Source organism: Bidens hawaiensis, unplaced genomic scaffold, assembly GCF_021521415.1.
Source record: "Bidens hawaiensis isolate Kalapana, Puna unplaced genomic scaffold, B.hawaiensis_p1.1 tig00012385_1, whole genome shotgun sequence".
Classification (NCBI taxonomy): domain Eukaryota; kingdom Viridiplantae; phylum Streptophyta; class Magnoliopsida; order Asterales; family Asteraceae; genus Bidens; species Bidens hawaiensis.
The window spans coordinates 308,267-331,598 of NW_027492011.1; the positions used below are offsets into that span (position 1 = coordinate 308,267).

At 35.2% G+C, this 23,332-nt stretch overlaps 3 protein-coding genes and 2 non-coding genes across 5 annotated transcripts; 1 reads left to right on the top strand and 4 right to left on the bottom strand.

Moving 5' to 3' along the window:
- The first annotated feature begins 431 nt into the window (after nucleotides 1-431).
- LOC143540917 (coatomer subunit gamma-2-like) lies at nucleotides 432-9,732 on the top strand. Its single transcript, XM_077033872.1, has 18 exons — nucleotides 432-490; nucleotides 2,153-2,247; nucleotides 2,332-2,382; nucleotides 4,116-4,229; nucleotides 4,320-4,520; nucleotides 4,646-4,747; nucleotides 4,885-4,992; nucleotides 5,092-5,325; nucleotides 5,595-5,845; nucleotides 6,366-6,537; nucleotides 7,165-7,320; nucleotides 7,418-7,468; nucleotides 7,546-7,686; nucleotides 7,787-7,957; nucleotides 8,049-8,180; nucleotides 8,257-8,430; nucleotides 8,522-8,761; nucleotides 9,434-9,732. The coding sequence occupies exons 1-18, from the start codon at nucleotides 448-450 to the stop codon at nucleotides 9,623-9,625; spliced, it is 2,628 nt and encodes an 875-aa protein (XP_076889987.1). The 5' UTR covers nucleotides 432-447; the 3' UTR covers nucleotides 9,626-9,732.
- Nucleotides 9,733-10,616: 884 nt separating this feature from the next.
- LOC143540879 (transcription termination factor MTEF1, chloroplastic-like) lies at nucleotides 10,617-11,480 on the bottom strand. Its single transcript, XM_077033842.1, has one exon. The coding sequence runs from the start codon at nucleotides 11,456-11,458 to the stop codon at nucleotides 10,739-10,741; it is 720 nt and encodes a 239-aa protein (XP_076889957.1). The 5' UTR covers nucleotides 11,459-11,480; the 3' UTR covers nucleotides 10,617-10,738.
- Nucleotides 11,481-12,698: 1,218 nt separating this feature from the next.
- LOC143540924 (U6 spliceosomal RNA) lies at nucleotides 12,699-12,801 on the bottom strand. Its single transcript, XR_013136667.1, has one exon. It is a non-coding gene; the product is annotated as a U6 spliceosomal RNA (small nuclear RNA).
- A 961-nt stretch (nucleotides 12,802-13,762) lies between these two features.
- On the bottom strand, nucleotides 13,763-13,834 carry TRNAE-UUC (transfer RNA glutamic acid (anticodon UUC)). Its single transcript has one exon. It is a non-coding gene; the product is annotated as a tRNA-Glu (tRNA).
- Nucleotides 13,835-14,736: 902 nt separating this feature from the next.
- Nucleotides 14,737-21,349, bottom strand: LOC143540881 (cyclase-associated protein 1-like). The gene is made up of 10 exons (XM_077033844.1): nucleotides 20,942-21,349; nucleotides 20,016-20,184; nucleotides 19,857-19,921; nucleotides 17,344-17,638; nucleotides 17,129-17,276; nucleotides 16,929-17,038; nucleotides 16,319-16,374; nucleotides 16,191-16,247; nucleotides 15,665-15,808; nucleotides 14,737-15,065 (listed from the first exon to the last, which is right to left on the bottom strand). The coding sequence occupies exons 1-10, from the start codon at nucleotides 21,215-21,217 to the stop codon at nucleotides 14,979-14,981; spliced, it is 1,407 nt and encodes a 468-aa protein (XP_076889959.1). The 5' UTR covers nucleotides 21,218-21,349; the 3' UTR covers nucleotides 14,737-14,978.
- Nucleotides 21,350-23,332: the final 1,983 nt, after the last annotated feature.

Sequence of the window (23,332 nt, forward strand, 5' to 3'; positions counted from 1 at the left end):
TTGCGGTCTATGTACACAGTCTTAGCCCACATATTTCTCTCTTTTGTGTTAACTACAAGGTTCAAATTTAAACCCTAACCATTAGTTTTATACATGTTTTAACTTGGAGTTTTAGAGATTTTAAAGTTGAAAGTCTTATTATTAATAATATTTTGGAGTTTTAGAAATTTATGTTTGAAAACTTTGTACGAAATCAAGCAAAATCAATCCGCTCGGTTTCAAACTAAACCAAGATAAAACATAAAAATACCCCTCGTTTATTTAAACTCAATCCACTCGATTCATCTCGCTTTCAAACCAAACCAATTATGAGCGAGTATGAGCAAACCCGTGTTCGACTCGGCTCGGCTCGATTTATGAACTAACAAACTTTTAATAAAGCTCAAAAGAAGATAAAACTTACTCACAAAAACATCGAATCGAATACACACACACATATTCTCTTCAATGGCTCAGTACATAAAGAAAGTCGATGATCGTGACGAAGACGGTACCTTACGCATCTCTAAATTCAGTTCAATTATCATAATCGACTAATCGTTCGTTCAATTTCATCGATATACAGTTATTATAATTGTTCGTTCTATTAATTACTCGAGAATTAGATGATTCGTTTCAGTTTTAGGTTTAGCACTTTAGCTTCAGTTTGGTTATATATCGTTACAATAATATTAGTTGAGAACTTGAGATGATCAGAAATTGCTTAGAACTGTTTGATTAGTTGATCTAGTAGGCGTTGGATGTAAAGGTGTTGTTGGCATTCACTTCAATCGTCATAATCGTTGTTTCGGTTTCTTCGATACAGTTATTATAATTGTTCGTGTTATTGATTAGGCGATAATTAGATTATTAATTTCAGTTTTAGGTCTAATTCCCGTTCCGCTATATCGTTACAGTAATATTAGGTTAGATGACCAGAAACTGCAACTTCTGTTTGATTAGTTGATCTGGTAGGTTTTGGATGGGATTAGGTTTAGGTTTACATTCAGTTATATTGTTACGGTAATATTCACTGAGATGATCAGAAACTGCATCATTGTGATTTAAGCCTGTAATCCAGGTTTTAGATCATTGTGATTTAAGCCTAGATGATAAGATATTTGAGAAATGATATATGTGCACATCCAGGAACATGCAGTTCACAGGCATATCCTATAGGCATAATTACACAGTTCAAAAAAGTGGAAGATGATATAGGTTTGGGTCTTCTTGTACGACTGATTCAGAGAGCATTGATGAAAATGTAATCCAGCGTTTAGATAATTTTGATTTAAACCTAGACGATAAGAAAAATGATGTATGTGCACATCCAGGCAAATCTAGTTCACAAGCATATTTTATTGGCATGGCTAAATTACATACTTCAAATAAGTGGAAGATGATATAGATATTTAAATCTCAGTTACCTAATAGTTATTGATTTATGGTATGAAATAGTAAACGAATTTTTTTGTATATGATGTGATTTCTTTATTGCTTTATCTAATAGTTTTAGATTTAATTTCATTTCTGCTATGCCATTACAGTAATCTTAGTTGAGGTGATCAGAAATTGCTTAAAACTATTTGATCAGTTGATGATCTGGTAGGCTTCGGATGTAACGGTTATGACATACATGAGTTTGGTTTAGGTATTCTTGTACGACTGATTCAGAGAGCATTGATGAGAAGTTTGGTTTGGTAAATAGATCGGTTTATAACCAAATCAAAACCTGGGCTAAAATTTTAAAGTTAACATAATAGAGGTATAAAAGCTAGAAATATATGAAAATATGAATGGTTCGGTTCGGTTAATTGGGTTACCCGGCGGTACACAAAAAAAGTCATAACCGATTTTATGGTTAAAACTTGTTTCGGTTTCGTCAGTTTTTGGTTAAAGGTTTGGTTTTTGTTCACTCCTAAATGAAACTACCATCCAGCTTTGATCATTGTGATTTAAACCTTGATGATAAGATACTAAAGAAAGATATATGTGCACATCTAGGCAAATTTAGTTCACAAGCATACGCAATAGGCATGTATAAATTACACACTTTAAATAAGTGGAAGATGATATAGATCTTTGAATTTTGGTTACCTAATAGTTATCTAATTATGGGATCTTAAACTATGTTTTTGTATTTGATATGTGATTTCTTTGTTATGTGCTGCAGAGTACTCTCCCTTTCTCGGAATTGAGAAGGGAGCAGTTCTTCAAGAAGCCCGGGTCTTCAATGATTCTCAGCTAGATTCAAGGAGGTGTTCACAGGTGATTGTTTTGTTCATCTCATTTGATTTTTTGCTATTAGGATTTTTTGATTCATACTAATGTGATTTATCCTTCTGTTGTCAGGTTATTACAAAGCTGCTTTATCTTCTAAATCAAGGGGAAACCTTCACAAAGGTCAGGTTTCATTCTCAAGCCTGTTTAAACTTGAAAGTCTAAACAGACCACATCAACTTGTGTGTATATATATATATATATATATATATATATATATATAGGGTTAGCTTCCTTAGAGAACTCATATTTTGATGAGAACTCTAAGAACTCTTTAGAGCCATTGATCTTATTAATCAAGGCCCTAATCAATTAGGGTATAATTGTAAATAATTAGAAATCTTGGTCCAATTTACATGAAAAAGGGTATTATCGTAAAACCATTTGAATTATATTTAAATCAGTTTCCAATAACTACATTCCTATTTTTTCTTAACTTCCTATATGCACGATGCCATTTTAATTTCTCATAAAATAATCAATTAGTTATATGGAATGAATTTCCTTTAGGATTCTTTGAAACCGAAAAGAATAAGAATAAAACTGAGACTTAATATATTATATTGAAATTTACACAATTGTAAATATGTCAATTACACCAATCTAAATTAGAGAAATACATATACGTAAATGTATGAAATATAAGCTACAAGCATATGTAATTATTAAACTTAAGATATTCAAAATTTGGAATTAATACATGTGTATAGGTCCGGTCAACCATATGCACGTAAGTGAAATATTTACATATATGCAAATGTTATATATGTATATTAAATAGGACACTTGCATATACGTAAATTGTGAAATCACGCGTATTAAAAAGAAAGTACACATAAAAGATTGTATGGATAATAAGCCGAATTTGTATATATAAATAAGTTTATTGCACATATGCATAAAAAAGAACTAAACAATGTAAATAAAAGAATTAAACCTCCACACAATAAAAAGAAAAGTGTACTGTAACAAAAAAAAAATGTAGAATCATACCACTAGACTTCAAACATAGACAAATAATGTAAAATGAAAAATTTTAATTTCTAAAAAAATATATATATCGGAAAATAAAAAATTTCAAATATGAAAAGAATAAGAACATTAATCATTGTGGCTACTTTCTTCAAAAATTGTTATTTTGTGACTTTTGTTGGGAAATCGATGAGAAGATAGCTGACTAAAATATGTTTACATGATATAACCTTTGAATATTTTTAGAGTTTATAGGAATGATTAATAAGTATTGAACAAAATCTTAACCAGATATTAGAAGAAAGTGCTATTGTTCAAAGACCCTACTACCCTTAGTTAGAATTTGATAAAGAAAAAGAATAAAATGATTTGATTGGTTAAGAGGAGTTCTTAGAGTTCTCAATGAAATATTGAGTTCCTAATTGATATCAACCCTATATATATATATATATATATATATATATAGTTCATGATTGAGACAGTTTGATATTCTCTCTTCACGTTGCAACACAAGACACCAATGTTTCTATCTTTGGATTTCTCTCTCTCTCTCTTCCTTTTTTTGGTTCTTGTAATATGGGCACCAGAACATGTTTCTAAACCCTGCAATAATTTACTTTTGGTTGTGTTTCTTTTGCATCTAAACTAACTGAAACAAAACACTTCCAGTATACAATTTTTACAATTTAACTAAACAAGTAGTGTTAGTACTAGATATTTTAGACTCTTAGTTCCTGCGTATTTCTGTGGAATTGTGGATAAATATGTGTTCAAAGTTTTGGAAGTGTTACATGCCACATGGCTAATTACAGATGAAAAGATATGTTTGTTATACTTAGCATAGATTTCATATTTTGAGTTTCTGTTAATGTTATTCAATGTAGGTTGAAGCCACAGAAGTCTTCTTTTCCGTGACAAAACTTTTCCAGTCTAAAGATGTCGGTTTAAGAAGAATGGTTTATTTGATTATAAAGGAGCTCTCACCCTCTTCTGATGAGGTTATTATAGGATAACTGTATTCCTTTCTTTGCTCACTCAATCTTGATATATTAATGTTTGAATGACATGTTATTCTTGCTAACAAAAAGGTTATCATGGTCACAAGCTCACTCATGAAGGATATGAATAGCAAAACTGATGTGTATCGAGCAAATGCAATCCGTGTTTTATGCCGTATTACAGATGCAACACTTCTTACTCAAATTGAGAGGTACTTAAAGCAAGCTGTTGTTGACAAGAATCCTGTGGTTGCCAGTGCAGCTTTAGTCAGTGGTATCCATATACTCCAGGTACAACTAAACATTTGGGAGATTGTGTTATGTTGTGCAGTGTTCTATAATTATCTTTAAAGATTTTTTTAACAGTCCTTAGTTATTTTTATTTATTTATTATTTTTTTTAATTTGAATTTTTAGACAAACCCTGAAATTGTGAAAAGATGGAGTAATGAAGTACAAGAAGCAGTTCAATCAAGGGCTGCACTTGTACAGTTTCATGCACTTGCTCTACTCCACCAGGTATGAAACCCGTCATTCCCTTTCCCGTTATACCATGTTAGTAAACTTATATAATTAGCAATTCCTTGTTAAAAACTAAACCTGCTTTAACTTTCAACACCTGTTCTGTTTGTATAAGAAACTTTATATATTTGCAGATAAGACAAAATGATAGATTAGCCGTGAGCAAATTAGTTACCAGCTTAACAAGGGGTTCGGTGCGTTCACCTTTGGCTCAATGCCTGTTGATTCGTTACACCAGTCAGGTATTGTTATTAGTATTGTTCTTATTGTAATATCGCGTTTACAAGGTACTGGTTGGTTAGGTCCGACTCATTGGCACATGTGTGATTTCATTTTTTTAGGTTATTAGAGAATCAAGTACGAATAATCAAAGTGGAGAACGCCCATTTTATGACTATCTAGAAGGTTGTCTCCGCCACAAATCAGAAATGGTTATATTAGAAGCAGCAAGGGCAATAACCGAATTTAATGGTGTTACTAGTAGAGAATTAACTCCTGCAATTACTGTTTTACAGCTTTTCTTAAGTTCCTCTAAACCAGTACTTCGGTTTGCTGCTGTTCGCACATTAAACAAGGTAATTGTCATTCTACCCCTTTTCATTTTCCATGGCATTTTTTCATGTGACTTCCCTTAGTTCTCTTAGTGATCTTCATTTAAATTTTACTGCTAGTGTAATTTCTGTTGTGCTAATTGTGTAATTGGTTGTAAAATCAAGTTCTTGTTTTTTGCCTCAGTTAGTAATCTCATCTTTTTTAAAATGTGCGTTACAAACATTTATTTTCTGTTTAATGTAATATATCTGTTGGTATCGTTTCTAATATCTTATATTTCTGCATTATCTAGGTGGCCATGACCCATCCAATGGCTGTAACTAACTGTAATATCGACATGGAGAGCTTAATCTCAGACCAAAATAGAAGCATTGCTACCCTTGCAATTACCACACTCTTGAAAACAGGCAATGAATCAGGCGTTGACCGTTTGATGAAACAAATTACCAACTTCATGTCAGACATTGCTGATGAATTCAAAATTGTTGTGGTTGATGCCATTAGATCTTTGTGTTTGAAGTTTCCCCTCAAGTACAGATCATTGTGAGTATGTTTATGGTCTTTTATATGGTAATGTGTACATAGGTCACCCAAATTATTCAAAGTTATCATTATGGACACCCAAATTTTAAAACAATTTTAGAGTTCTCCCAAGTATCAGTTTTATTTCGTTTATGCCGATTCCGGCTTTGTGAATGACAAAATGTCCATAAATTAAAAATCTTTTCTCTTCTAAAGTTGTAAAAATGACAAAAATGCCCTCGGATGTAGTTTTGTACAAAGGAGTTAACTCTAGATGGATTTTTAAAACACACATACATATATTTAGGGGTACTTTTTCGTTTTACAAATTTCCGACTAGTTTTTTTTTACTTGGAATTGACATTAATGGAACAAATTTGATAATTGGATGGCATTAAAGGTTTATTTTTATTTATTTGTATTTGGGTTTGGGTTGGCCATGTACATGTTATCCCTAATTTTATAGTCTTAATTCTTTTACTAAAAAATGAACTGTATAGCATGTCTGTGACTCACAAACATTTATTTTTTCTTAATTAAGGATGAATTTCTTAAGCAATATCCTGAGGGAAGAAGGTGGATTTGAGTACAAAAAAGCAATCGTTGATTCAATCGTGATACTCATAAGAGACATTCCAGATGCAAAAGAAATCGGTCTTCTTCACTTGTGTGAATTTATCGAGGATTGTGAATTTACCTACCTATCAACACAGGTAAGTGGTTGGAGACTTCTGTTATTGGGGTAAATTGGAGTCTAGGAGCTGTTTGAAAGGCGCAAAAAATTTAAAATCAGTTAGGAGTTAGGACCCAATTGTTTAGTTCTTGTTTTCAAGAATTTTCAGATCAAAGGTTATGTGAACCTAACTCTATTAGTTAAACCAATTTAGGTAAGTGAGTCAAATGATAAGATAGACATGAACTAACACCATTAAAGACCAGGAAAGTTATTTTTACAGGTATAGCTAATCAATTATACTGGTTTAGGTGGTGGGAGTAGAAAATGACAAACTTTGTTACTCACTGTCTGCTCTCTGATGTAAAAGTAAACGAGTTCTATTTTTCAAATTTAATAAAAACTGCAGTTTTACATTTTCAGCTTTCTAACTTATGTAAAACCATTGTTTACATATTGATATAATGGTAGAATCACAAAAATAGAATGTACAAAAAGTTGAACGGAAGTAAAGAAATGGACTCACCTAGGACTGGAACACATGATATATTTAACATACAGAAATCCACTATCATTTCATATTTGTTTGCATATTGATATAAATGTAAGTCAACAGTTCGCTATAGTAGTACTACAACATGTTAAATTTCTGTAAACTTATGATCAGATTCTACATTTTCTCGGTGTGGAGGGACCAAAAACTGCTGATCCTAGCAAATACATAAGGTACATATATAACCGTGTCATCCTTGAGAATGCAACGGTTCGCGCCAGTGCAGTAAGCACATTGGCTAAGTTTGGTGCAGTTGTTGATTCTTTGAAGGTAACTTTACTCACATATTCTTATTGTTATATCAAAAAGGCAGGATGATTTAGTTTTTGCCACTAATATGGACATGAATTTATATATTTGATTGCAGCCCCGTGTATTCGTTCTTCTGAGGCGCTGCTTGTACGATATCGATGATGAGGTTAGTTACTTTTGTAACAATAGGTTTTCTTGTTTGTACATAGTAATTAGTAAATATGTTGACCAATTTATGTGTAGGTCCGTGACAGGGCTACACTGTATCTAAACACTCTTGGAGGAGACGGTTCGGTTGTTGAAACTGATAAAGATGTAAAAGATTTTCTCTTCGGGTCACTAGACATCCCGCTGGTTAACCTAGAAACTAGTTTGAAGAACTATGTAAGTGTCTACCCATAGTTTTTTTTAATTTTATTAATGATCTTGTCTATCAAATTTATCCATTTTTATTATTTGTTTATTACTTTATTTGCCGATATAGGAACCTACGGAAGAACCTTTTGATATCAATTCTGTTGAGAATATACCTGCTGCTGGTAATAAGCCCACAGCTCTCGGTGCACAACCACCAGCCCCCGCTTCCACAGTTGATACATATGAGAATCTATTATCATCTATTCCGGAATTTTCTACATTTGGAAATCTTTTCAAGGTTCTCTTGATTCCACATAATCTTGTAAAAATACAAACTTGTTACCTGTTTTTTATTGTGATTTTGTATGTTGTTTGGCATATATGTACAGTCATCAGCCCCCGTAGAGCTAACCGAAGCCGAAACAGAATATGCAGTAAATGTTGTGAAGCACATATTTGACAAACACGTTGTGTTCCAGTACAACTGTACAAATACTATACCCGAGCAGTTACTGGAAAATGTAAGTTTAATTTATAGAAAGCTTAATTTAAAATGAATTGAAAATCTCTCGTCTTAATCATGGATATCTGTTTTAGGTCGTTGTTGTTGTAGATGCTTCAGAAGCAGAAGAGTTTGCTGAGTTGGCAACCAAGCCATTGAATTCTCTACCATATGGTGCCCCGGGTCAAACGTTCGTAGCATTTGAGAAACCCGAAGGGGTCCCAGCTGTCGGTAGATTTTCTAACGTCTTGAAGTTTCTCGTCAAAGAGGTAATAACTAATAACTTCTCATCTGATGTTATTTATTTTATTATTTATCTATGGAAAAAGATTTGATATTTGAACTTAATGGAATTTGCAGGTTGATCCATCAAGCGGTTACGCTGAGGAAGACGGCGTTGAAGATGAATACCAACTTGAGGATTCGGAAATTGTTGCGGCTGATTACATGCTTAAAGTTGGGGTTTCTAATTTTAGAAATGCGTGGGAAAGCCTGGGCCCGGAGTTTGAGCGAGTTGATGAATATGGCCTTGGCCCGAGAGAAAGTTTGAGTGAAGCTGTTAATGCTGTTATCAATCTTCTTGGCATGCAACCTTGTGAGGTACGTTTTATATGTCGTAGAGGTGGCAGTTTCGGCCCATTTGAGATAAACGCATAAAAATATAAAAACACAACCCAAATCGACAGATCATAAGAAAATGGGCGTAACTTTTGACCCCTTTGAGATGAAGTCATGAATCATGACCAAGATCGACCCCCATTCATAGACAAACGGGCCTATGAATGAGTCGATTTGGGTTGTGATTTTTTACTTATATCTCAAATGGGTTGAATGTTCCGGCCCATTTGCCTATGTGTAGGTTGATTTGTATTGTGTGTTATACTTCATCTCAAATGGGTTGAAAGTCTATTTCTAATGCATGCAATTGACCCGTTCATACAAGATGAGCCGAAAGTCCGAAACTTTCAAACATGACATAGATTGTCCCATTTATAGGCAGACGGGATGACATTTTCAACCCATATGAGACAAAAGTATGCAGCGCAATCCAAATCGACACATTCATGGGTTGACTTGGGTTGGGTTTGTCTACTTTTATCTTAAATGGGCTGAAAGTTTCGGCCCATTTGCCTATGAGTGGGTTGATATATTGTGTTTTATACGTATATCTCAAACGATTTGGAAGTTTATTTTCTAATGCATACAGTCTCCTAACCTACTACATTAGAAACCTTAAAACCCGATTATTGCTAAAGTAAAATTTGTTTTCAGGGCACTGAGGTGGTTGCAGCAAACTCAAGATCACACTCGTGCTTGTTATCGGGCGTATACATAGGCAACGTGAAGGTACTCGTTCGTCTGTCATTTGGGGTCGATAGTTCCAAAGAAGTGGCAATGAAACTTGCAGTTAGATCTGAAGACGAATCCGTTAGTGACGTTATTCATGACGTAGTAGCCAATTAGTCCGCTTTTATTTACCATTTTTGCCAATTTGACAAGATCCGACATACTAGTATGTTGAGAAGATATAACGTTACTCGCTTTTGTGTTTTAGTCACGTAGACATTGATTGAGGTTATGATGTTGTAGGCTTGGCATTTGAACGTTTGACCTTCGGTATCAGAAATATAAATAGTAGAATGCAGAAGTTATTTGAATTACGAATCGAAAACTTGAACGTATTTAAGTTCTGTTACTATAGTCGAGTAATTTGTTGTGGGATGGTTTTGATAATTCTAGTCTAATATGGTAATACCCGATTATAAAACAATGTCCGACACCGGTTGTAATATGGTCTCATGTGATTGGAAATCAACCCGATCTTAAAATCAACCAAAAAACCGACTTAATATATACAATTACTCGACTATAGTAACAGAACTTAAATACGTTCAAGTTTTCAATTCGTAATTCAAATAACTTCTGCATTCTACTATTTATATTTCTGATGATTATTAGATTATATAAAATGTTAATATATTCAATGCGAGTAAAGTATTCATGTAATCAGACGAGTATAAACCTAATAATAATAATAATATCATGCACGCTCCAAACCCATACACTTTTTAACTAATTCCACACATATAATTGTCTTGAATGTTTCGGGTTTTCCTACTATGTAGACATTGGTTTTACAAACTAACCGGCAGGTTTTAAGTTGTAGAAAACCCGCCCTATGCTTCTCTCTTCCCTTTACGAATCAACCCGGTTTTTTTTATTTTTACTTTTATAGTTTATAAAAACACGAGTAAAGTGCCAAAATCGTCCCTGATGTTTGTTCAATTACGCGTTTTTCGTCCAAATAGTTTTTTTTTTTTTTTTGCAACCGGACTCTGACGTTTCTCATTATCTGCTAATATCATCCAAATTGTTAACCTCGTTAGTTTTTCATGTCAAATCAGGGGTAAATTTGAACGGAAGTAGCATAATTATCACATGTTTAAACGTATCGAAAACCGCTATTTGAACTAAAGTCACATAATGTATAATATTATTTCCATTTTTTATAAAACCTATGATCACTCCACAACAACATCCTATTCAAAGGCACCACACCATCAACACCCCTATGTTTCAAATGCAAAAATGTCTAACCTTAATCCTCTTATCCAGACTAAACCCAAAATACATTGGAAACTTATTCACTTCCTCTATCCCATCTCTCTTCATATCCTTCACCAAATACAAATACTTCACCGTCAAATTATTCTCAATCCCATACCCGAATATCACCGGAAACCGCCCACAAACCCGCCTCGATTCCTCTCTACTAAACCCAACCCCCTCCAAAAACCTCATTTTCTCTTCCATCTTGTCAACTCTTGAATTCAACAAATGTGCATTCAAAGTACTCGCATTGTTCAACCGCGTAATGCCCAAGCTTTTTAAATACTCTAAAGTCGGTTTTAAACATGATTCCGGGTCTGACTCGAGTAACTGAGGGCATTTTAGTATTAGTGTTCTGGCATCTTGTGGTGACGTTGATAATTCGACCGTTAGGAAGTTAAAAACCGAGGTGATCGTGGATTGGTTATACGTTGGAGCGAAGACGTTTGGGGCTAGGAATGCGAGGCGTGGGAAGTCGGGTTCGGAGAAGCCTTTGGATTTGAAGAGTTGGATGGTTTTGAGGAGGTGGGAGATGGCTTGTGGAGATGGGGTTGTGGTGATACCGAGTGATTTGAGGTAGCGGATATCGGTCCGGTTAGATGTTTGGAATTGGAGGTGGTGGTGGGGTGGAGGATGGTGGCCGGAGTAAGAGCAGAGGGTTGGAGTAGGATGGAGTAGAAGGTGCATGGATGGTTAGTTTGTGGTAGTTATGAAGATAACATTGTCCATTGTTTTTGTTAGTATTTATATTTTGTTTTGTTCTTTTTTTTTTGTTTTTTTTAACTTCCACTATTTTTTTTATATATTATTATTATTATTATTATGTGTGTGTGTGTGTGAGGTGTGTGTGTGAGGCTTGAACTCTAATTTTTGCTAGGTAACACTAGAGGTGCGCAAACTGGGTATTTTCAGGAATCGGAACCAGGTAGGAACTAATCTCACGTATGGTCAACAAAAATCCAAACCGGGTTGGGTAAGAACCGGTTCCGGGTATAGTTGGTTATTTGACCGGATTTTTTCGGGTAGGGTAGGGTCGGGTTTTGATATGGTATTTCCGGTTCCGGCAGTTCCTGGTCGGTTCCGGTTTCGAGTACGGCTCTGGGGAGAAATCCTATACCAGGTAGTGTTGTTCCTGAGCCGAGCCAGGATGGTTTTGAGCTTGAGCTCGAAATTAAACGAGGCAGCTTAGCTAGGCTCTAGCTCGATTTTGAAGTTAAACGAGCGTAAGATCGAGCCAATGAGCTGAGCTATGACCCGAGTCGATCTTAGGTCGATTTTGGCTTGGTTACAAAAAATGATCAAACTCAGCTCAGGTTGTTTTAAATCAAGTTTTTTTAGCTAGTTTTATTCGAGCTTTTATCGAGCGAGTCACGAGCCCAAGCTTCGAGCTACGAGCTTTATGAACAACCCTAATACTAGGTCGTACCCGCGGGTCGGGTAATGGTAGGAACCGGTTTCGGGTCACGCCCTGAACCAGGTATTTTGTGCATCTATAGATAACACCAACACCTTTACCACCACACCAAAGGAGTGGGGCAAAAATTAAATTTCTGTTAACTAGGTAGTAAGTAAACATGATCTAAAGAATAAAGAGATACAAATTGCAAGATAATTACTGCATTTGTTTTCTGTAAACTATATATAATTGACACATAAAACAGACATCTTAAATGCACATACAAATATACTATTCAAATAATGAGCTTTAAAAGATCATTGTTAGTGTTTTTTTGTTCATCAAACATGCTGATTTTAAGATTACTTTGGCTAACATTTACCACATTCATTAAGATAACCGTTAAAAACTGTCGGGGTTTCAGCATCGTAAAAGAACGAGAAGATAATAAACTTAAAAAACAGCAGATGCAAAAAGAGAGAAAAAAATATGGGTTGTGCGAGGACGACAAACGAAGAAAACGAAATAGAAAAAAATTTGAACCATTTCTCGATTTGTGCGTGTCATCCTTGCGCAGGGGCCATGCTAATCTTCTCTGTATCGTTCCAATTTTATCGGATGTCCCCGAAGGGACAACTTTTAGCTCCCAGTTTGGCTATTTCAAGCAGCTATAAGTTTTATCTTTGTTCCGATGTGGGACAAAACTGAACCGCCATGATGAACTTAATTCTTTCTTTTAATTAAAGAAACATATTTTAATGTAGGATTTGATCTGCATTTATAAATTATGAAATCCAGTGACATTTTATAAATAGTAAATATACTATTGTTCTATTAATCAGTTCAGTATAATATGTTCAGTATTTGGTGTTCAAGGTGAATTTAACTTATAAATATTAAATATACCTTGCCCCCGATGTTGCTACGTTTTTGAAAAGAGTTCAGCGGGTCGTGCAAAGTAACTCAACGACGCCGAAGAACGATAACTTTGTTTTTAGTAGGATCGGTTTTGTCATTCAAAAGGGGATGGCGGTGCAGCTTGTTGCCCACTTACCTGCCTCTCTATTGTAATTGAATCCTTTTTTTTTAGTTAAATGAAATTGCAGGTTCTATATAAAAAAAAATTAAATAGCTGAAACTTCTTGATCCGCCAGTGTTATGAACGACGTTTTAGTGTTACACATGTATAATTTTTGTGTTTTAGAGTTAGATAAATAATATGCAGCTACTCTTTCTGTTCAAAAATTCTACATGTATTGATATATAACAAATTTAGTGTTGTATATGACCTATTTTATTCAGTTATAATATTAATACTTTGGTATAAGTTATTTAAGTTTTATTCAAACAATGTTTACCAATTTTTTGTATTTTCATACTCATGTGGCTTTTGACGGTCCCGTCTTTTAAGATATTTGTTCCCAACGAGCTGCCACTAACGAAAGCCTAACACCGTTAGTCTCCAGTCTCCGGTAAAAAGATTGTGGCCAGAAAACTCAACCTTTTTCGCCAAACCCGGGTCTAAATTTAAAATGTTTAATGGTATTTAGGATTACTTCAGATCTTTAACCATTGTTGAGCTAAATTAAAAAAAGTTTCATTGCCGGGAATCGAACCCGGGTCCCCTGGGTGAAAGCCAAATATCCTAACCGCTGGACGACAATGGATGCTTGGGTTGTTAACTTCATATTTCTTATAATAGAAAGCAAACAGTACAACCATAAAAACATAATATTATGATCACACTAATATCATCTTATAAGCAGTGGCATCACCATTTTGTATCATCAGTTCTTTTCATGGCCAATATCTAGTTGAGCTTCTTTTTAAACTTACCACCGCTCGAATCATTAGTTGGATAATTCATAGGTGAAGCCTCGAGTATTCTCCCCTCTTTATGAGTCATGCCCATAAAGAATTTTACGATCAATGTACATTGTTCGTGTGAGCTGTTTCTTTTCTTATTTCACTACAAGTAGATGTTTGTTTGTTGAGGTGGTTGGTAAACAAATGAAGCTTTATAAACAGGTTTAGTTGTAACTAGTGCAGTAGAAACTTTAAATGAAATCAATGAGCTCATGAAAGTATGCATTTTACAGTTAATATTAGAAAAGAACTATCGTTACCTTCGAATACAGATAAGCAAGTTCTAGACGTCAACTTTACCGTTGATATAGTTTTTCAAAAACATTTAATGCATTTAAGAAAAAAACAAGTTTGCTATACGTATATTTAACGTAGATAACAACGGTATAGAGGCCTTCTTTATGCAGTGAAGTGTTTTAAAGTCATCTTTTTCTGCTTAACTCGATCTTGGGTCGCAATGCTTGTCAAACACCCGATTATCTTTATTTGACAGTTCAGTAGCGTCTCTTCCGTAGGTCATACCATAAAAAAACACTGTTCTACATTAAGAAGAGCCCAAATAATTCACACGAATTTGATACGTGTATCCATCTTTTAGATTTGTGTATTCTAAGAATGTCCTTTCGTATTTTCAATTTTGATACTAAACGACACATAACTAAAAATCGTATAAAAACTTGTCGTCTATAAGTCATGCTTGTTCTAACAAACGAAACTTTGTGCTAAATTCGTACCCTTTATTACAACAAAACCAGTCCGGGATACAAGTTTTTGACTCTTTGTGGTCCAACAACAATGTTTTTGTACCAAATACCTACACTACTTCAAACCTCAATAAGCACTTATTAGTTATTATCATAACCCACTCAAAGAGGATACAAAAATGATGATGCATAATAAGGAAACAATGTGGTACAACCTTAACATTACCAACAAGCTCACTGATTAGCCTCCGGAATGCGAGACTGGGGTTGTAATAAATTGGCCATCTTTGTAAGTGTGAAGGTACATTTGCGGCATTGCATGTTCCGCCTGCGACAACACCGTCACACAGTTCTTGAGAAACAAAAAAAATGACAAATTCGACTACCCGTTCGTGTATTATGTGAATAACAAAATCACGAAAATTGCGATTTTGGGTTTTGTTAGTGTTTGTGCAACCTTTGGGCTTGTTCTATTTATACCCTATGATGTAACTGTAATATGTGATGTGGCTACGCATATTGAAATAAGTTAAGTTGCAGTCCGTGGATGTAGGTCTCCCCTTTGAGACCGAACCATGTAAAATTCTTGTGTCGTGTTTCTTGTTTATTATTTTCTGCTTATGTGTGATATTCGTTTGTTCGTTTGTGTGTGTTGGTTCCGTTGTGCTGCTTCGTTCCTAACAGGCTTGGGTATAAGAGGGGTCCGGTCAGTTTCAAGTCGATCCCGTGAACCCGTTTAGCTAAATGGGTTGGGTTCGTTTTCTGTTGACCCATTTAACCCATTTATTTTGTAGAAATGTGTTTTTTGTAATATATTACATTGGTTCACGTGTCTGACACGATTCTCAGGTTCGGGTTCATGTCGGGTTGGACCTGTCAACCTGTAAATACGGCCCGTTTGACTAACGGGTCAAATGGTCAACATACCTGATCAGCATCAGGATCTTCAGCAGGTACCAAAACATTAACTTCAGTTGCCTTAGAAGTTGTGATAGAAGATTCTAGAGAATCTTTGCTCAAGTACAGCTGGCAACCTGATGTATTATCTATTGAAATAGTTGGTGCTGAACCCTGTAATCACAAACAATGAATTATATGAGATTAGCTTATCTAACTGTCTTTTAGTTGACCAATTATTACTTTATGCATGTACATATGCAATGGCGAAGCTTGAATGAAAACGGCGGAAGGGGGGGGGGGCTCAAAATGTATAAAAAAATATCATAAACGAGGGAAGTCGAGCTCAAATTTTTTTGTCAGAAACGGGTAAATTTACATTACGTATAAAAAATTCCAGGCGAAAAACGGGTAAATTTACACTACTGCGGAAAAAAACAGCGCGGGGCCACCCCTGGCCCTAAAGAAGATTTGCCCAGGTGGCAATGATCCATTTCAACCAATCCCTATTCGCCACGTTAGCTTTATATAATAAGAATACAAGTAAAATGGATACCTGGCATTGCACCTCAAGACTGCTGCAATTAACAACCTCAAAGGCAGCAACAACATCCTGTTTTTTAGAGTTTTAAAGAGTCAATGATCATATACTAGTATGTTTTAAATCACAAATTTGTCACTGACCGTGAATACGACGCCCATTTTAGTGCATTTGTCAACAGTTATATTGTTAACTTTCCCTGCATAAAGTAATTACACCTCTTAATAAACATAAAACATAGACAATAAGAACACGGGTTATTCGAAACGATTCAGGTAAAATTGTAGAATATACAAAAATTGTTAAGACGAGACGAGTCAAAAAGAGCAAACGGGTCAAAAGTTTCTTGACGAATATTCATGTGCTTATAATGTCCTATACCGTTTTATTTATTAAATAAAAAGTTATACACTTCTCTTGAGTGATATGGCTTATAAGTTATAACAATACTTCATACATTAATCCACATCTCATGTCAGGCGCCGATGAGCACACTGAACTATCCATGTGGCTGATATCCCTCACAGCCCAGGCACAACGACGCAGTTATCAAGGGTGCGCTCTACCCACTGAGCTAATAGCCCGTCGTTACAAAGTTTAATAAAAGGGCAAAAATTGTGTGTGGGTGGGCACGACCCATTTAACCGACACTTAAAAATACCAGTTTGGGCCTGTTACCCAAACCAATCGACCCGTCCGGTTTTCCAACGCTAAAGGAAATGAGCTGCAGAAGGAAAAAACAGATTGCATCACCTTTGACCTGAAGAACTGAATCTTTGCATCCAAAAATATAAACTGTCTGCTTTGGATCACAATCATCAATCGACAAATCCTTAGCGCCAATTTGATTCTCAACAACCCATCTGCATAATGTGTATTTACATTAACAATCTGGTGTCAATTTCTATAACAAAATATAAGAAAAAAATATTTATGTTTATAAATATACTGACTTTCGACCCATTACAAGCTCGAATTTTTGAGGACCAACTTTAGCAGCCGCTGCGACATTCTTTTTAGGTTCTTTTTCAACCGAACTCACAAATCCTGCTCTATCTGTTCGGTTTTTCGTCTTCATATCATCTGTAACTTTCTTTAATCCTAAACACATGAAAATGAGTTAATATTAACTATAAAAAGAAGATAAAAAGATATAAAAGAAAGCTACCTGCAGTAACGGGCTTCGAACTAATTTCTTGAAAAACAGCAGACATTCCTTGTTTTGGAGCGGACGAAGATGACGATGCAGTTGATGAGCTGGCAAGTGAAGCTGGTGGTGGATTTGGAGCAGCTGGTTTAGAAGACTTTGATGGAGCAGATACAGTTGCTCCTGTTGCACTCCATACGGGTCCTAACGGATAGTGAGTTTTAACATAATCCCTTAACCCTGGTACATAAAGTTCCTTCAGAGCTCGAGTCCATTCCACGTGGCTTGGATCTTTGTTTTTGAATTCTACAAGAACCTACAATCAACAAATGAACAACTTCAATTTACTTATTATAAAACACTACCCTAGTTTATAACTATTAGATATAATATATTAGTTGATCAACGTACGTAACATCTAAATATTCTAATATTAATAATGAGAGTTGCGTTAAATTGTCGTGTGTTAAATAGTTAATTAGTATTGAATAAAGAAAAGTCATGGACTTGGATTAATTAATGTGGATTAAAGGGGTAATGGGCCTTAGGTTCATGGGCTTTAAGGGGTATAAATACCTCCTTAAACCATCATAAAACCCTAATCCTCATTTCATCTTTCCATATTTGCCTACACACTAAAAAACACACACATACACTACACTATATACGGCGGCCGAGAGAGGGTGTGAGATCCAAGGCCAAGCAACGTGATTTTAGATAGATCGTTACTACACGAGATATATATACAAGATCAATAACTCGTAAGCAAGCTAACCTAGAGCAAACGAGCACGTAAAGGTATGTCGTTTACCTTAAAGTTTACGTTTTTATTAACGTTTAACCTGGAAACTTATAGCGAGAATAGATCGGGTGTAATTGAAACGTAAAGTTGCGAACTTGATGCTAAAACGAACCTAATGAACCCGCGAACACAAACGGTTCGTTTAAGATAAACCGTAGATCTTGGACCCCGCTAGGGGCTGCTGCCCCTAGAACCCCGCTGCCAGGAGCGCTGCCTCCGGACCCCCGTTCGTTGTGGGTAATAATTGAACTAGGAAGACGATATAGATAGTGATAGATGATTGATACGTGTAATTGTTATACAGTTAGTCGTGCACAGCTCAAGAAAGGGATTACGATTAACGGTGAACGTAACCGCATTCAGGTGAGTTTCTAGCCCCATTTCCTTGTTATGTTTTCGGGGCTGTGTGCATACTCGATGTGATAGTTAATAGGCTTACCTTAAATGGTAAGTGTATGTCATGTATGATTTATGTGATAGATATTATGTTATGATTGTGAATGAAAGCTTGTCAATACGTGAACGATCTTCGGATATTGCACGTGTTGACAAGGGAGGTATGTACATTGTGAATGAAAGCTTGTCAATATGTGAACGATCTTCGGATATTGCATGTGTTGACAAGGGAGGTATGTATATGAAAGATGAATGTGTATGATATAAATATATGAACGATATATGAGTATGTAATAATGATTAAAGAAAGTATATGTATGAGTATGTAAAGATAGTATGAACGAAGAAGAAGAAAGAGGGATCAGACCCTAATAATATCTGAGATAGAGAAGACGGGATCAGACCCGTAATAATATCTGAGATAGAGAAGTAAAAAAGGATCAGACCCTAATAATATCTGAGATAGACAAAGGAAAGAGGGATCAGACCCTAATAATATCTGAGATAGAATGGACAGTAAATATAAAGTATAAAGGTAATAAAGTATGTACGTATGTATGCAATAAAAGTAAATTAGTAGAGTAATTATTATGTATCTTTGGATGCATGATTGGAGGTAAGTGAATGTATTGTATGATGTATGATTAACTAGAACTCACTCAACATAGCTGACTTTTAGTATGCACGCAGGTGAGTAGGATGCGACTAGCGTGAGCGGGACACGTGGCAGAAGAATAAAAGCCTGACATCTGAAGACCTGCTATGTTTTATAAGTTATGTTTTGATTTTGAAAAAACAAGAAGAATGGTTTTAAGACCTGTTTATGATTTAATATGTAACGTTTATGAAAGTTCTATGTTCCGCGTAAGTTTTTAATTAACTCTTATTTTAGAACTGTGTTTATGAGTAAATCCAACGTCCAAATGTAGGGCACCGGTAATGAGGCCTTACATTGTATTTCTGTATATAGTTGATCAATAATACATTGTATATCACGAAATTTTCATAATTCTATATATAAGGATATTATGAAAACCCCATGAGATATTATGTATTATTGATCAATTATATATACGGATACATTGAGGATTATGTAGATTATGCAATCGGAATTAAAAGAAAACCGAAATACACGTGCAAATTATGTACTTTGTTGCGTTAAGGTAAAAAAATCTGGTAAGAAGGTTGCTTAAAATTGGTTAAAAAGCTATGCAAGTCACGTTAATTGGTTAGGAATTGCATATTTTGATAAAATATGGCGATTTTAAAAGCATGCTACAACATCAAAGAAAATCATATTGCAAATTATGCATGGACATTAGAAAAAATGAAGTACCTTGTTACTGTAAAACTCAGCAGACTGCCAACATTCTTCAACATGTGAAATAGGCATGCTCATTCCTAAAATTACAAAAGATTCAATAATAGATAACTTTATCCAAAAGTTTATATTTTTCATATAAATAACAGGATATGTCGAATAATATCTTCTAACCGCAGTTTTTCCCTGTATATGCAATCCATGCTAAAGCTGTTAAACTTTCTGCAACAGCTTTTAAGTGGTTGAAGAAATCAGAACGCGGTCCTTCTGTCATGCGAGTTGCTTCACCGAGTTTTTCATTTAATGGCTTGAGGAATTCACCCAATCCTCCAGCATCAGGTTTCTGAAAATTACAGCAACTACAATATTGATATCTACTTTTTCTAATTTTGATCAATCGAGCCTTGTATGGGATGCTCGTTTAGGCTCGTTAAGCCGCTTAATGAGCCTTGTGTATTTTTTTTTTAGTTTTAACTCTTTTGGACTTCTATGTATTAATTTCACTGCACAACCAACTGACCAAGCTCGAGTTGGCTCGTTTACACTCCTACCAGTATAAATCAACTCGAGATCATTTAACATTTAAAATGATCTCGAGACGATTTATCAGATCAAAAGAGTGCCGCTCATGTCTCGTTTTTCACCTAATTTCACAAACACTAACGGATGATCTCGTAAACCTAATGTTCGTAATAATACATGCACGTATACACATCATTCATGCAGTAGATCTCAAATTAGATGACGAATTCGAGTTTTTGTAACATATTACATACTGTATAAGCAATTACACGCAATACTGTATAACTGTATAAGTAAATACACGTACAAAATACATGAATAACAAATTAAACAATATTAAACCGATGCGTACAAATTACATGTAACTCCGATCGTATTTATACGTAAATTCATGCAATAGATCTTCAATAAGACGATGAATTCGAGTTTTTACCAAACGATTTAGCTCATAATCATACCGAATACGTGAACATACGCACAAATTAATCCTACCGATACCGATTCATACAAAACACACGTAACCGAACGATCGTGTTTTCGTAACCGCAAATAACACGAAATTAATCACCGAAACGAACCTGCGTTTGTTTGATCTTAACGAGCAGCTCCTTCTGCGCGTCAAACGCGTGACGTAGTACACTCGTGATATCCTTAATCTGTCCGCCGATCTTCTCGGCAGCATCGGACACTTTTTCTACGTATTCGGTGATCAGATCATTGAATGCGACGATTGACGGATCAGACGATGCGGATCCGGCGTCTAACGCGGCGGTTTGCGGCCGCGAACCGCCGCGTGAGAACGATTCGAGCCGCGTTACCGCGGCTTCGAGCCTCTGGATCAAGTTTTCAGCCATGAGAGTGTGAAGGTGTGTGTGTTTGTTTGTTTGTGTGTATGAAGTGAAGGTGGTTATGAGTTTGTTATATGCGAGTTATATGGTAAGATGTGAGGTGGTGGTGTGACACGTGGATTATTATTAGTTAGGTTGGTTTTGTTAAATACCTGTGTTTTAAAAACCGGTTCAAACCGGCTGATTAAACCGAATTTCGCACAATAGGTTGGTATTTTGAGTCCGGTATTTTTGACCAGTTTGCTAGATTATCGTACCGGTGTTTTTTGTCTAAAATACATGTTTTTACCGGCAACCCGGTTTTATGCCCGAGAAATTTTTGATATTTGTAGCTCATATTGAACAAAAATTTGTGTTTGTGTTTGTGTTTGTTCAGTAAGGAATTGAGCTTGCTGATGTTCGTTCGTGTCCATTCGCTAATATACAGACACAAACGAACGCTAACGAGTAACGAATACTAACGAGCAAATGAACAGAAACGAGACTACATGACAAACGTACGTAAACACTTACATATTTTTTTCGAAAATATAAACGTAAAATCACATAACTTCAAATCCATAATTCAAACGGATATAAATGAATCTAATCGGACGCACGTAAACATTTTAACCTGAGGGATGTAAACAGATGTAACCGTACACGGACACTATTGAACAAACGAGACCATTGTTCGTGTTCGTTCATTAAGTTTACCAAAAGAAAAACTTTTATTCGTGTCCGTTCATTAAGCTTACCGAAAGAAATTTTGTTTGTCCATCACAAACTTGTCTTTATACCATCGACAAACTATGGCGTTTTTGTGGATTTTATAGCCGGTATATATTGCATTCATGTTATCTTTAAGTTTCATGTACATGGTACATGAAACTTAATAATATAACCTAGTTATAAATAACATGCTAGGTTTATTATGAAATTATCTGACAAACGATGTTGTTTGAATCACAAGGATCTCACAATATAAATTAAACCTTCTGGGTGGAATTGCCACGACATGGGTGTATATACGTGAGACAAAATCTACTAAAAGAGACAATAGCTATTGATTCTTTAACCGATAAGGAAACGATCTTCATAACCATAGTCCATAACTTGTACATTCTAACTTTACTTCAACCGTCGAACCCATAGCTGGGCACGATGAATACACTGATTATCTGTATCTGATCACGCTAGAGCCTCGTCAACTATATTAAACTGTTCCAAATTGATTCGTGTCTGCTGAAACAAAATGGGATCAACTATCTTAGTTTATAGTAATTTTACGAGCAAACACAAACGAATGCTTGCAAAACCAACAAAGCCCGAGGGAGATAAAAAAACGACAATGTTCTTGTGGATTAAAATTAAACGAGCGAAACCTAAAGGTCTTTCTTTTTCATTGTATATGTGCTAGCTAGACACAAAAAGAAACACTTTTACTTATCTATATATACTAAATGAGAAGCTTGGCGTCGCAAGCTTATTGGGACACCTCAATTTTTATATATATATATATTTTTCTGTAACGGAAACATAGACTCATCACCTCAACATTCGAGAGTTATATATGTAGCAAATACTTTCAACTATAAATTATAAATGATATTTACAGACTTCACTATATACTTTGATGAAAACTTTTAAACTTTTAAAACATTTGAGTATGTATTATATATATCATCAAATTTCCTAAAAGAACAAACAAATTGTAACAGCTAGCTTCACATAAACACTCATAGAACTGGATCATCCACACCCGAACCAAGTGTAGCGGTGTCTCTAGGCAGACGAGATTCATGCAAGGTGTAAGTCACTTATTTATCAAAACTGATCGAACCGAACTGTAAACACCCATATGAAGAAAATAAGTTTGTGAAGACTCACAGTGCTCTTCGGCCTCGAGCATGTGTACAATTTGGCCCATTTTTGGTCGTTTATTTGCATCCATGTCTATGCACCGAAGGCACACGGGCATACCCAATTCATACCCGTGTGTCAGGTCGGGTAAAAACAAGTTCCAGATATTTTACCCACCTTTAGTTTAGTTTCATCAGTTAATTCGCTTTTACGCACACCCGTAATTATTATTATTATTATTATTATTATTATTATTATTATTATTATTATTATTACAAA

Excerpts from the sequence above, each read along its gene's own strand:
- LOC143540917 (XM_077033872.1), top strand. The coding sequence starts at position 448 with ATGGCTCAGTACATAAAGAAAGTCGATGATCGTGACGAAGACG. Across the intron at positions 2,383-4,115 it reads AAGGGGAAACCTTCACAAAG|GTTGAAGCCACAGAAGTCTT; the intron begins GTCAGGTTTCAT and ends TATTCAATGTAG. Across the intron at positions 7,321-7,417 it reads CAGTTGTTGATTCTTTGAAG|CCCCGTGTATTCGTTCTTCT; the intron begins GTAACTTTACTC and ends ATTTGATTGCAG.
- LOC143540879 (XM_077033842.1), bottom strand. The coding sequence starts at position 11,458 with ATGCACCTTCTACTCCATCCTACTCCAACCCTCTGCTCTTACTCCGGC.
- LOC143540881 (XM_077033844.1), bottom strand. The coding sequence starts at position 21,217 with ATGGCTGAAAACTTGATCCAGAGGCTCGAAGCCGCGGTAACGCGGCTC. Across the intron at positions 17,639-19,856 it reads CTGAGTTTTACAGTAACAAG|GTTCTTGTAGAATTCAAAAA; the intron begins GTACTTCATTTT and ends TGTTGATTGTAG. Across the intron at positions 17,039-17,128 it reads GAGCTTGTAATGGGTCGAAA|ATGGGTTGTTGAGAATCAAA; the intron begins GTCAGTATATTT and ends CACATTATGCAG.